The sequence below is a fragment of the Lynx rufus genome, unplaced genomic scaffold, assembly GCF_022079265.1.
Source record: "Lynx rufus isolate CCGP_SWC_20201006 ecotype Redwood Valley unplaced genomic scaffold, mLynRuf1.p SCAF_24, whole genome shotgun sequence".
NCBI lineage: Eukaryota > Metazoa > Chordata > Mammalia > Carnivora > Felidae > Lynx > Lynx rufus.
Window position 1 is genome coordinate 1,110,749 of NW_025814839.1, and position 12,739 is coordinate 1,123,487.

The 12,739-nt window shown below is 57.6% G+C and overlaps 1 protein-coding gene across 2 annotated transcripts; it reads left to right on the plus strand.

Moving 5' to 3' along the window:
• The first annotated feature begins 1,775 nt into the window (after positions 1-1,775).
• Positions 1,776-11,982, plus strand: CDK2AP1 (cyclin dependent kinase 2 associated protein 1). 2 transcript variants are annotated; one of them, XM_047088550.1, is made up of 4 exons: positions 1,776-1,845; positions 6,419-6,516; positions 8,041-8,167; positions 11,218-11,982. In XM_047088550.1, the coding sequence occupies exons 1-4, from the start codon at positions 1,791-1,793 to the stop codon at positions 11,283-11,285; spliced, it is 348 nt and encodes a 115-aa protein (XP_046944506.1). In that variant the 5' UTR covers positions 1,776-1,790; the 3' UTR covers positions 11,286-11,982. The 2 variants fall into 2 exon arrangements, with proteins under 2 accessions (XP_046944506.1, XP_046944507.1); XM_047088551.1 differs by lacking the exon at positions 1,776-1,845 and adding an exon at positions 5,510-6,009.
• The last annotated feature ends 757 nt before the right edge of the window (positions 11,983-12,739 follow it).

A 12,739-nucleotide genomic window follows, 5' to 3' on the forward strand; every position in this document is an offset into this window, starting at 1 on the left:
AGTGCTACCCTGTGGGACCCTGGGGCAGCAAAGGAGAGGGTGACATCAATTCATTCACTAAGTAAAATTTCACTGAGCACCCTTGGCTGAACTAGCTTAAAGCTGATCACCGGGGGCACTGCTTAAGCTGGAGAGGGGGTATCACTTTCACTTTAAAAAAAATGTTGGGGCGCCTGGGCGGTTCAGTTGGTTAAGTGTCCGACTTGGACTCAGGTCATGATTTCACAGTCTGTGGGTCTATGGGTTTGAGCCCCGCGTCGGGCTCTGTGATGACAGGTCAGAGCCTGGAGCCGGCTTCGGATTCTGGGTCTCCCTCTCTCTCTGCCTCTCCCCAGCATGTGCTCTCTCTAATAATAAATAAACTCAAAAATATATATAAATAAACATTAACAAAAATTATTCTTTTTAAGTAGGCTCCACGCCCAGCCTGGAGTTTGAACTCATGACGCTGAGATCAAGAGTCAATACTCTGCGGACTGAGCCAGCCAGGTGCCTCTCACCTGCACTTTTAATCCTAAAGGGAAGGGAGGAAGGCATGTGTGGTATCCCTTCCCTCTAGGCAGAGAGTTTGATGCGTTCCTCACTAGATCCAGATGTGCCTGAAGGTCTGTGACTAATGAAAAAATCTGCAAGGCATGGCGATTAAAAAGGGCAGAAAAGGGTGGGCATCTTGTGTATTTTGACGAACTTCACCATTTAAGCTGAACCCCAAGAAGCAGTACCTTCAAAAGCTTAGTCATCTAATCCAAGATATATATTTGATATGTTTCAGCCAGACCTGAGGATGGGCTGGAGGGGTAGGCGTTGAAGGAGAACCAAAAATTGTAATGCAAACTCCAGAAGAGTAGAAACGTCAAATTCATCCTCCTTGGCGCCTGGACAGGTGCCAGGCACACAGTAGGCGCTTCTCGAATACCTGACTGAGGTAAGATGTACAGTTACATGAATTAAAGAGTGAATTTTCCAGAAAAGAGGCCTTTGGCTTTCCTCAGAATCCAAGGAGACTCGCAGGCCCCCAAGGAGTTAAAAACCACTTAATACAGACAGGGACATGAAATTTATTTGAAATCAATGTCAAGAATTGGTTGTTCTTATTCTGGGGAATGGCCAGACTTCGGCGTCTGGAATGATCTACGTGCTTAAAAATACCACTCGCCACCATTTTCTCCAGGTAATTTTCCATCCCTGCCCCCACAGTCAAGGGGGAAAAAAGTAATTCTGAAATCCTACCTCGCTATTTAAAAAAAAAGAAAGAAAGAAAGAAAGAAAGGAAGAAAGAAAGAAATGAAGCAGTAAAATAGCGAATATCCAGGCACAAGGAGAGCCTCGAAGAAGAAAGGGACCCACGCGGGCCTCGGGCGCCGCCGGGACCCAGCCCCCCAAACTTTGCCAAGTTGCGGGCGCCGAGCGCGGCCGGAGGCGCGGGGCGCGGCCGCGGGCGGAGCCGCCCCCTGACGCCGGGCCGCGGCGCGCCGGGCCGCCCCCTCCCGGCCCGGGCCGGCCCCGCTGGCTCCGCTCAAAGTTTGCGGCCGCCCCTGCGCCCGCCCGCCCGATGTATGGGTGATATACTGCAGCGGGTGTCAGGGTGAGGGACGGCCATATTTGCCGGTGCGGCCCGAGCCGTCAACAACAAAAAGTGCGCGGGAGCTCGGCGGGCGCACGGACGGGCGCTCGGACGCCGGGCCCGCCTCGCCGCCGCCCGGCCTCGCCGCCGCCGCCGCCGCCGCCGCCGCCGCCGCCCTCGCGGGCCTGGCCCCGCGGCGCCCCGGCGCGCCCCGCCGCTCGGGGGGATGTCTTACAAACCGAACTTGGCCGCGCACATGCCCGCCGCCTCCCTCAACGCCGGTGAGTGAGTGCGCCCCGCGGGCCGCGCGCGCCGCGCCCCAAGTGCCGCCAAGTTGGGGGCCGGCGCGCCCGGCCCCGGCCCCGGCTCCCGGGGGCCCGCGGTGGCCGGGGGCGCCGGGCACCGGGTCCCGGCCCGGGGCAGCGCGGCCGCCGCCGCCATGATTCCGGCGCCCGAGCCGCCAAAGTTCGCGGGGGCGCCCCGCGCCGCGGCGGGAATCGGCCGGGTCGGGGCCGGGGGCGCGGGCGGCCGCCGCGGTCCCCCCCACGCCGGCGGCCGAGGGATCGCGGGGAGCGCGGCGGGCGAGGGCGGGGGAGGCTTTTCTCTGCTCCTTTTTCCTCCGGCTTTTGGGCGGCTCGGCGAGGGCCCCTGCCGGCGGGAGTCGGGAGCGGCCGGGCCACGCCGGGAGCGGGGCGCGGGGCGCGGGGCGCGGGGCCCGGGGCCCGGGGCCCGGGGCCCGGGCCGCCCTTGCGGAGCGGGGGCGCGGGCCCGGGCTGGGGGTCCGGGGGCCCGGGCTGCAGGGGTGCACGAGGGCAAGGCCCAGCCACGCGTGGGCCGGGCGGGGGCGACCCGCGTGCCAGGTGCAGGCGCCCCTTAGGGCGCGGGGCCGCTGGGGTCACCGGCGGTGCAGGGGACTCGATCGTCAGGGGGCGGAGGGGGGCTCGGCCGGGCGCGCCGGAGCAGGGGTACCCGGAACGCGGCACGCCGGAGGTCCTCTCAGGCGTGCGCCGAGTGACAGAAGTTGGGAGACTGGGGGTTCCCGAGTGCCTGCGGGCGGTGGGTGGGAGCGGCGTTTCAGCGCAGACCCCGCATCTCGGAGCCCCCAAGTCTGGGCTTGGAAGGCCCCTTCTGCGGAAGCCAGGGAATGGGCTGGGGGCGTCCTCTCTCTTCCTCGGGGGCTGGACCTGGGTGATCCCAGGAAACTCCTCCAGAAGTTGTCAGGAGCTTTAGGCTGTGCCCAGGGGCTTGCCCCAGGGATCAAGGGAGACCCGGGGTGGGAGGGAAGAAAATTGTGAGTTAGGGTGTGACCGGCTTTTTCCCCGGTGCCTGGGTCTTTCTCCTTTAGACGCTTGGTTGGAAATAGACTTCCAAAAAAGCAGGCGCGCTGGAGGGGGGAGGGGGCAGAGGCCTTGTGGGGGAGGGGATTGGCCTTGCTGGTCAGAAATGCCACGTTGGCAGTTGGCTGCAAGTTTTGGGCCTTGTCTCCAAACGATGACTCCATCACTCCAAAAATCTGAAGAGGAACCCAGAAAAGCCATATATATATGTATATGTATTTTAACTTACGGGACACTGATTGGGGGGTTGGAAAGGGTTAAGATTTCAGGGTTCGGTTGGGGGCATAGTTGAATTGATTACGTTTGGTTACTGAGTCCCAAGAGCAAACAGCCACTATTTTCTCAAATGTTCTCACCACCGTTGGGGTCTGCAGACCTTACAAAGACAGGCTTTGTGGCCCAGGTAGGATTTTTCCCGGACTCCCGCGTCTGTCTCTGGGGTGCCTGGACACGCTGGAAAACTCAGGCCTGCCCTAGTATAGTTGAGGCAGGTGCCTTAAACGGGGACTTTTGCGGGTTGGGGTCAAGTGACAGGGGCACCCACTCAGGACCCCTGAAGCCCTGTTCTGGGCTGGCCGGCACCTGTGCACAGGTTTTCTTCTATGGTGAATTCCAGGAGGACTGCTGAGGTCCCCAGATAATCTGGTGTTTTCGTGGCGGGCTGCGCCCTTCCCCATGGACCCTTTAGAAACCCCAATCTCCCCCTGCCATTTGCATCCAAGATGGACTCTCCGCCGCCGCTCCTCCGGCTTCCTTGTCATCATCCCTCACGCCCTCCAGCCCTGCCTCCTCGCGGGTTGCCAAGCCGCGGCCTGGCCGGTGGTGGCAGTGGCGGAGTTAGACAAAGCCCCCGCCTCCCCGCCGGAGAGCACATCCCCCCCCCTCCCCAGGCGCCCCAAGTGGCGGGAAGGCCGCCAGCTCCCCAGGCCCAGGCTGCTCTTTGTCTGGCGTGGGGGCGGGGAGCTGCGCCTGGCCCCAGGAGCTGCTGGCCTCTGCCAGTCCCTCCCTCGGCTCCGGGCCCTCCCTGGTCCCCGCACACTGCGCGCATTGTCTGTGATGCTCAGAGACAGCCGTGCTCACGCCCAGTCTGGTTTTCTCCCTGGCCTCCTGCAGCCCGATGCACCGGCCGTCCCTGCCTCTGCAGGAGTCGAACTCAGGGCCCTTCTGCCAACTCTCTCCAGGACCACAGAAGCCCCCCCCCCACCCCCCGCCGCCCCCGCCTTCAACACCGAGTAAGGGACTGGCATTGGCCCAGAATCGGGGTCATGTACCGCGTCACCTGACGATGGGAGAGGCAAGCCCAGAGCAGTTGTCCGACCTTCCCACCCCCCAGCCCCAACTGGGCGATTTCTCCTCCTTCTCCCTTAGCCCCCCGAGACTTAACCCTAGCCCCGTGGAAGAGTGGGATCTAGAGCCTTTAGACTTTCTATTGGGAACCATTGCCTCAGACAGATGGAGAAACTGAGGCCCAGAGAGCGAAGGCCCTAGTCCAAGGTCACGCAGCCAGGAGTGGCACAGCCAGACCGGTTCCTGGTCCGGGCCCTTGTCAGCAGGAGAGAGGATGGGCCGGGGAGGGAGACAGGAGCAACAAGAGGTGAGGGCAAAGGGTGGTGCAGAGGGTGCACACCTGAGTCCCCTCACCTCCTGCCAGGGAATGGAATCTTCTAGACACTTGAGGTGCCGTGTGGTGATACATAACCCCGTGGGCCCTGGCATTTAGCACTCTGGCCTTCCAGAGAGGGGCGATGTCTTGTAGTAGTCAGGACTGGAACCCGGGTCCGGGGCTGCAAAGACCACACTCACTGCCCACGTCAGAGGGTTCAGGAAGTTGGGGTTTGGCTGACGTGGTGAGGGTGCTTGGGGGGGGCACCCACCCGGTCCCATTTCCTGTGCTCTGGCCCCTGCACATCGCGGTTGCCTTGGATGGAGGTCACGGACGTGCTGGTGGTGCACCCCCGTCCTGAGCGCTGCATGCCTGTAGCACAGGTGTATTATCATCCCCACTCCAGAGGCATGGCGACTGAGGCTAGGAGTGGCCCAGTGATGTGCCCACTTAGCAGCTTAGAGGTGGCAGAATCCGTATTTCCCGACTGGGCATCCCACATTTGAGCCTAAACCTGGGTCCCGGGGTGTGAGGAGGTGGTGAAATCCAGGGCAGGCCTGAGAGCGAGAAAGACATCTTGGGTCCAGAGCTGTCCCCGGCTCCTAGAGGGAGGGACGGGTGTCAGGGGGCTAGCCTCCTCCGTGCCGTGTGGCTCAAGGGAACACCTCCCCTCTCTGGACCATTTGTCTCTCTACCCTGAGGGGCTCCAGGGCCCCCCTCGGGCCCCTTCCACTCCATCAGCCTGCGCCCCTGAGCTTCCTTCCTCCCCTTCCCTCCCCTGCTCACACCAGATGAGCAGCTGGTCGGTTTGGCCAGCCTGGCACCAGCTGTCCATCCCCGGGGCCAAGTCTGCGTAGTCCGCCGTGTGCGCGAGAGACCGTTCGGCTCTGGGGGCGGCAGGCAGAGGGGGAGCTGCTCCTCGACTGGGCGTGGAGGCAGGCGGGCGGCTGCCGAGGAGGGCTAGGTAAATTCTCCATGGTTACCGCTGTTTGTAATTCTGCAGGACATCCTCTACCCGCTAATGGCCACTTGGACGCCATTATGGGTCTGCATGCTGCCAGTTACTGAGCCGGAGCCGGAAAATTCCCTGCTGATGACTCCCCACCCCCCATCCAGGAGACTCCATTCTTAGCTGGGTCCTGTCCCCACGTGGTCCCTCACAGATGAGGGACGGTGTCTCCGAGTGTTGCAGTCCATAAGTGGGGCCCTCTCCCTCCCCTCTTTGGATGTGAGCCATCCGGGGCGTAGAATCAGACTGTCAAGAGTCCTGTCCCCACTTTGGGGAGGGAGCCACGGGGGCTCAGCGAGAGCGAGAGGCTTCTGAGGACACACAGAGAGGCTGTGATAAACTCCGGATTCCTGACTCGGTGTCCGTCGAACCCGGCCCCAGCCAGGGTTGCGTCTCAGATCCTCTAAACCCTCCCTCTGTCTTCCTTACCATGCGGCCAGCGGAGATTTGGGCACGCGGGAAGCTTTAGCCCGATGTGGACCAGCCTCAGGAGCAGGTGCGCTCTTGCGGCAGTGATGTGGCTCTAGGTCATCGACCTCTGGGGAGCAGGACCCAGGGAAAAGGGACTAGCGAGGATTAGGCTGAGAATGGCAGCGGGTTTCATCTTGGCCACCGAGCCTGACTGCACGGATGGGAGGTTGTTCTGCGGTCGATGAGCGACGTCTGCCCTGGTGGCGAGTACGAGGAGCAGTGAGCTGTTAGCTGCCTTCCGCCATTCGTCTGGGCTGTGTTGGCCATCGCCAAACCAGAGGACGGGAGCGGGGTCTCTGGCCCGTCCTACGAAGACAAAAGACCACTGTTGGTGGCCTGGGTCCTGGGTGGGGGGGGGGACTGTTGCAAGACCCAGAGTCTTTGCTTTGGGTACGACTCCACGATTCCCGAACTCTCCTCTCCTCCCCCCACAGCTGGGAGCGTGCACCCGCCCTCCACCAGTATGGCGACGTCCTCGCAGTACCGCCAGCTGCTGAGCGACTACGGGCCACCGTCTTTAGGCTACACTCAGGTATGGCAGTGGGGGGACGCCTGGCAGGAGGGCTTCTGGCCTGGCCACTGAGTGGCCTCAGGGCCTGGCCACTGAGGGAACATGCTTCCCACCGTCCAGGGCGGGGGAGCTGGTGGGACAGATGAAGGAGTAAAAATGATGTAAGGGAGCAGTCGTCTGAGCTTCCTGGCTGGGTGCGTCAGTGGAGGAGCGGCGGGGTGGGGCGGTTCACGGGGCACCGAGAGATGGGGGGCGGCGGGGCGGTTCATGGGGGCACCGAGAGATGGGAGATGGGGGAGCCCAAGGAAAGGCTGGAAGCCCTGAGCGCCGCTGTTCCATTGGTGCCACCACCCATGTGTATCCCTGGGCGGGGGGTCTCTGATCCTGGTTCTTGGGGAAGTAAGTAAGCCTGACCTGGGCTCTGGATCCGAGCCTGGACAGAGGAGAGGAGACCCTGTGGCCCCTCACTCCCCACAAGGTCACGGCCCCAGCAAAGATAGAGGACAGGGCCGATATCCTCCTGGAGCCCAATGCACTTCAGCGGGGGCTGGTGGCCCCTGAGCCAGGCCATTTGGGTTTCCACCTGATTCTGCCACTTCCAAGACTGACCCCCGCTTGGTGACCTCGTGGAGATGCGGTTCCTCGGCATTGAGTGGGGTCGATGCTGGCACTGGCCTCACTGCCTGTTGTTGCTCGTGGAGGGACCTGGCCAGGCCGTGGCCGCGGTAGGGTTCTCTGCCGGAACGTGTCTGCGTTCTGAGGTCGCCGTGGAGGCCGCCCCTGGGACGGGCTGATGGCCGGTCATGCCCCACCAGGCGGTGCTGTCCCAGGAGCAGAAGCGGGTGTGGCGCCACCGCGGGAAGAAGTGGTGGCAGCGTGTCGAGGGCGCTGAGGAGCTGGGCAAGGACAGGAGGAAGGCCCTGGAGGCCAGGAGGCAGAGGCAACAGAGGAGGAGGGAGGAGCAGGCGAGGGCCTTGTCGCGGCGGGGGGAGGGGAGGGGAGACTCACGGGGACCCCCTCCTCACTCCTTGCGGTGCTTGCTGGGGCGGTGGGTGGGATCTGGAGAAAAGGGTTTTGTGGGGTGGGCCCTGATGGGGGTGGGGGGGTGGCAGAGGATAGGTGAATGAAACACATTCTGGATTCTGTCCAAATGGTCTTTGGTAGTTATGTGTAGCCCTGCTGACCCCGAGGTGTGGCCCCCGTCTCACGCACTTGCTCTGGACTGTCATCCCCCAGGATGTTCTGGCGCGTCCACCTGGGTCCCGGGAAATTCCCGGTAGACCCTTTCTTGCCGAGAAAACCAGTTCTCCTTTTCCTCATTTGAGATGATAAAAGTTTTCTGGAGGCCGCTAGTGGTTTCCTCGAGTGTAGGAGGACAGCAGAGAGGCCCGGCAGTCTGGTCTGTGGTCGTCCCTCAGGCTGGACCCTCTAGGTCGGCCTCTCCCTGCCCTGCTCTCGCTGCGGCTGGCCTGTGGTGGGGTCTTGACCGTGGCCTTGGTGTCAGGTTAGGGTTCGGTCCAGCTAAACTTCTCCTTCTCATTCCAGGGAACTGGGAACAGCCAGGTGCCCCAAAGCAAATATGCTGAGCTGCTGGCCATCATCGAGGAGCTGGGGAAAGAGATCAGACCCACCTATGCGGGGAGTAAGAGCGCCATGGAGAGACTAAAACGAGGTAAGTCGTGGGTCCCCGACTCCCTGGACCTCCCTGCTGGGTGCTAACTGCTGTGAAAGATTTTCTGGGAGGAGAGTCCCCTACGCCCCAGGGGCTCCCTGGGCTCCCTTTTTGTTAATCTGATATGTTGACAGCAGGCAGGGGCAGTTGGGGGGGGCGGGTGTGTGGGATGTAGACCATCCTTGGGATCTGATGGGAAGGCCTGGTGCGCCTCGGGGGAGGGTCCTCGTGCTTTAAACAAGGAATCTTTTTTTTTTTTTTAATTTTGTTTTTTTTTTTTGAATGTTTATTTATTTTTGAGAGACAGAGGGTGAGTGGGGGAGGAACAGAGAGAGAGGGAGACACAGAATCCGAAGCAGGCTCCAGGCTCTGAGCTGTCAGCACAGAGCCCGAGCGGGGCTCGAACTCCCGAACCGTGAGATCATGACCTGAGCCGAAGTCGGTCGCTCAACCCACTGAGCCACCCAGGCGCCCCAAATTAAAAAAATTTTTTAAAAGTGGCTCAGTTGGTTAAGCGTCTGGTCATGATCTCACGGTTTGGGAGTTCAAGCTCTGCATCGGGCTCCCTGCTCAGAGCCCACTTTGGGTCCTCTGCTCCCCTCTCTCTCTGCCCCTCTGCTCTACTCCCCTCTCTCTCAAAAACAAACAAACATTTAAAAAACAAAAAAAAGAATCACTTAATAGACTGAGTCACCCAGGTCCTCCCACCCCCAGCTTTTTCAATCTGTGTAAATCCCATTTAAATGTAAAGTATGTTCCAAGTATGCTGTTATTAATACTAGTGAAGGCATCAAATTTTGTTACTGACTCTCTCCCTAAAACAGCTATACAGGTATCCTTAACATAACTGCCCCTGTGTTTCCATGTTGGTTACTTGTTTGTACAGGATAATTGCTTACACAGGTTCAGGAGTGTCTGGATTTAAGTTACATGTCTCTGAGTTTCAAAGCAGGTTGAGAACTGCTAGATGACGTTAGAGACTTCTTGTTAGAAAATCTGTACATAATACTAATCCCAGGCACCCCTAAACAAGGAATCTTTATAGCCCAGATCCTGCAGCTTTGTCTAATGTTGGCTGACACCGGTCTCCCTCCTCTGGGGGAGCTGGTGACCAGGAGTCATGAGGTCCCGGGTCCTGTGCTGCCCTCTGCTGTCAGATCTTTGGAGCAGAGCCCAGTGGGGCGCATGGGTCCGTCCTGGTCTGGGCAGACGAGAGCGACAACACTGTGAAATTCTTCTGTGACTGAAGAGGGAGGGAGGGCGGGAGCATGAGGTCACGAAAACAAGTGACTCCCGTGAAGATGTGACTGCCCGAGCAGGTGAGATAGGTTGTCCCCTCGCTACGTGAGTCGGGCGGAGGGGAGAAGAGGATTTCTGTTTTAGAAGGTGGCAGTTCAGAGCAGCAGTGGCCTAGGTGCGGATTTAATTTCAGAAGGGATGTGGGGTTTCTGAAGAAGGTTGGAGAGGCAAGTTCGGAGAGAAATGAGAAGAACGTTCTGTGGTTATAAGTGTGGGGCATGAGAAGGGGCTGCCGTGGGGGATGTGACTCGGCAGCGATGGGCACGGCCGGCTGAGGACGGGCGCCTGCCCACAGCAGTGGGCTTCACCGCCCTTGATGAAGCCTTTGTGGAGGGACCGGCCGACTGGGTGGTGAACGGGCACCGGCGTGCGGAAGGGGAGCTGGCAGTAAGAGGCTGGACCTGGAGAGGACTTGGGGAGTGGTGGGATTGACCTGACCTAAGCTGGGGGTGAGGTGGGCATCGCTCTGCGTCTGGGCTGCTGTTTGGAGTTAGGAGAAGCAAAACAATCCTGGCACCCGGCGTGCTGGTTCCCTGAGTGGAAATCCCTGGGAAGATGCTGGACGCCAGAGTCGAACAGGCGATCTGCAGTCACCCAAAAAACCTGTTGGTTCAAGTCAACATACAGATAAGCCTGGTGACCCCTCCAGGGCATGTCTTGCGTGAGCACCTGTGAGCACCATTGGCTAGCCAAGTTTATGTCATAACGAGGTTGAAGAAGGGTCATAAAAGGTGCAAGGGAGTCAGGAGCACTGGTGATCGGTCAGCAAACTGTAGCCAATAGGCCAAGAATGGTTTTTAGTTTCTAATGGTGAAAAATGATTTTGTGACACATGAAAAGTATCTGAAATTCACACTTCGGCGTCCATAAATAAAGGTTTATTGGAATATGGCCACACCCATTGCTTGTATAATGGCTGCTTTCTCTATCGATACAGTGGCAGAGTTGAGTAGTTGTGACAGAGACCGTGTGGCCTGCAAAGTCGGGAGATATTTACCGTCTGGCCCTTTCCAGAGAAGGTCTTCTGAAGCTCAGAGATAAGATTTGTGACACGTGGGACGCCTACGTGACTTGGGGGACGTCATTCACAGCGCCCTCCGGCAGTCGTCTCTCAGGAGGAATAGATTCTTGGCGTCTATTAAAATGAGATCAGTATCTCACGGAGTTCAGTAAAGGCTAAACCGAACAAACCCCAACAACCAAATCATAACCACCAGAGCAGAGAGAGAAGAGATGCACAGGGGCGTAATAGGGCAGAAGATGCGCACTAGGCACCCCGGCGGGCGGACGTCACGGTGGACCAAGGTTGAACGAAAATGAGCAGTCTTGCGTTCTAACTGTGCAGGCTGGACATTGGACAAGTCCCTTCTAGAGTTTAGAATGTGAAGAAGCCAGAGAAAAATAAGGATTTGAAGTCACAGACTCTCCAAAGTGGGTCAGGTTTAGTGAAAGCGGGGGACACGTTTACTCCAGTCATCTGACGGTGTGACATGAAGAGAGCTTGCTGGTTGCCCCCTTGTGTGCAGGAAGGGATTGTCAGGGAGCCAGGAAGAGGAGTTTGGCCAGGAGAGAAGGCCTTCCAGGAGGGGATGGGATGCTAGCGCCTTTCCAAACCGCGGGAATCCTGGGGTGGCTTGGATGCAGGGCCCCAGTTCCCTTCCAGGGTGAGGGTGTTTCAGCTGGGTTGTGAAGGGCCCTCTCTTCTGGAATGGGTCCTGCCGCATGACTCTCAGCCTCTGCTTCTCTCCCAGGCATCATTCATGCCAGAGGACTGGTTCGAGAGTGCTTGGCTGAAACGGAGCGGAACGCCAGATCCTAGCTGCCTGTTTGCGTGGAAGGTTTTCCGTCTTCTTCCAAGAAGAGAAGTTATAGCTCAACTCCCACGTTCAGATGAAACTCTTGTTTTCAAAATGGTAACAGTTCGGTTTCTCCTTCCCGTGTCCCTGCCATGGTTCATGAGGCTCTAAGATTGAGAAATATTTTGCCGTTGATTAGGATTTACATTTTAAATAGTTAGGAATTACCCAGGTTTTTTTTTTCTTTTTTTTTTAAGCATTGATTTAGAAGATGCACGGAAAAGATACCTATCTCACAGCAAAGATACCAGTGTCTCCCTTTTATCTTCCCTTTTGAATACCGTTATGTTACCCAGATTGTTCTTCGTTCCTTTTCATAAGCTAATACAACAACTCCAGGGTTTTGTTTCTAGTGCATACGTTTGCCACATGGTGTGGATTCTGCTTAATGTAACTTCTTTTGTGCTTAAGCATTTGCCTGCATGACTATTAGTGCTTTGAGGTCAAATTTAAAAATGCACAAGTTATAAATACAGAAGAAAGAGCAACCTACCAAACCTAACAAGAACCCCCGAAAATATTCCTGCTAAGACTGTGTGTGGATTTCAGTTCTGCCTTTCGTGTAAGTTGATCCAAACATCTGGAAGAAAATGATTAAAACTGTTTGCATCTTTGTATGTATTTATTACTTGATGTAATAAAGCTTATTTTCATTAACAATTTGTGTGAAGGTGTGGGTTCCTTGAATTCTTAAGTGCTATCTTAAAAAACATCTCAGTGAGAGTGGCAGATACCTGTCACGGTGTTTTTCCACCTGGCCCAGAAACATCTTGTGTGACGATGCTGTTAACACCACGGGCCGAGGAAGGAATGTGTTTGCTTAAGTCAGAAGGTAGGGGTCAAAAGTAGCATCACAGCGCGTCTTCACTGCAGCTGAGTTAAACGCGTGCCGGGGATGAGCACAAGACATCAGTGGAACCGGTGTTACTGACTCTGCCACTGCCTCGCTCGCGATGAGGCCATTCTCTGATTGATCCTGTGAGCGTTTCCGGGGTGCTAAATAAAGGAATCTGTTTTTCAGGGGCGCCTGGGTGGCTCAGTCGGTTGAGCGTCCAACTTCAGCTCAGGTCATGATCTCTTTGAATTTGAGCCCCACGTCGGGCTCTGTGCTGATGGCTCAGAGCCTGGAGCCTGCTTCGGATTCTGTGTCTCCCTGTCTCTCTGCCCCTCCCTTGCTCACGCCCTGTCTCTCTCAAAAAAATAAAACCTTAAAAAAAAAGAAAAGGAATCTGGTTTTCATATAATGCAGCCGCTAAACGCAAGCTAGCTCGCTCTGGCGCTCGCCGAAGAATGGCCTGCTCTGTGCTGGGGAAAACCAGGTCGCGCCGGATGTGTTGAGAATCTGGTGGTCTCCAGCAGTGCCTTCCGAAGGAATTTTGCGGTAATTTTTACTACGTTCCGTAGGCACTAATCCCGT

Coding starts and splice junctions, on each gene's coding strand:
- CDK2AP1 (XM_047088550.1), top strand. CDS start 1,791: ATGTCTTACAAACCGAACTTGGCCGCGCACATGCCCGCCGCCTCCCTC. Junction 6,517..8,040: donor CGTCTTTAGGCTACACTCAG/GTATGGCAGTGG, acceptor TTCTCATTCCAG/GGAACTGGGAACAGCCAGGT. Junction 8,168..11,217: donor CATGGAGAGACTAAAACGAG/GTAAGTCGTGGG, acceptor CTTCTCTCCCAG/GCATCATTCATGCCAGAGGA.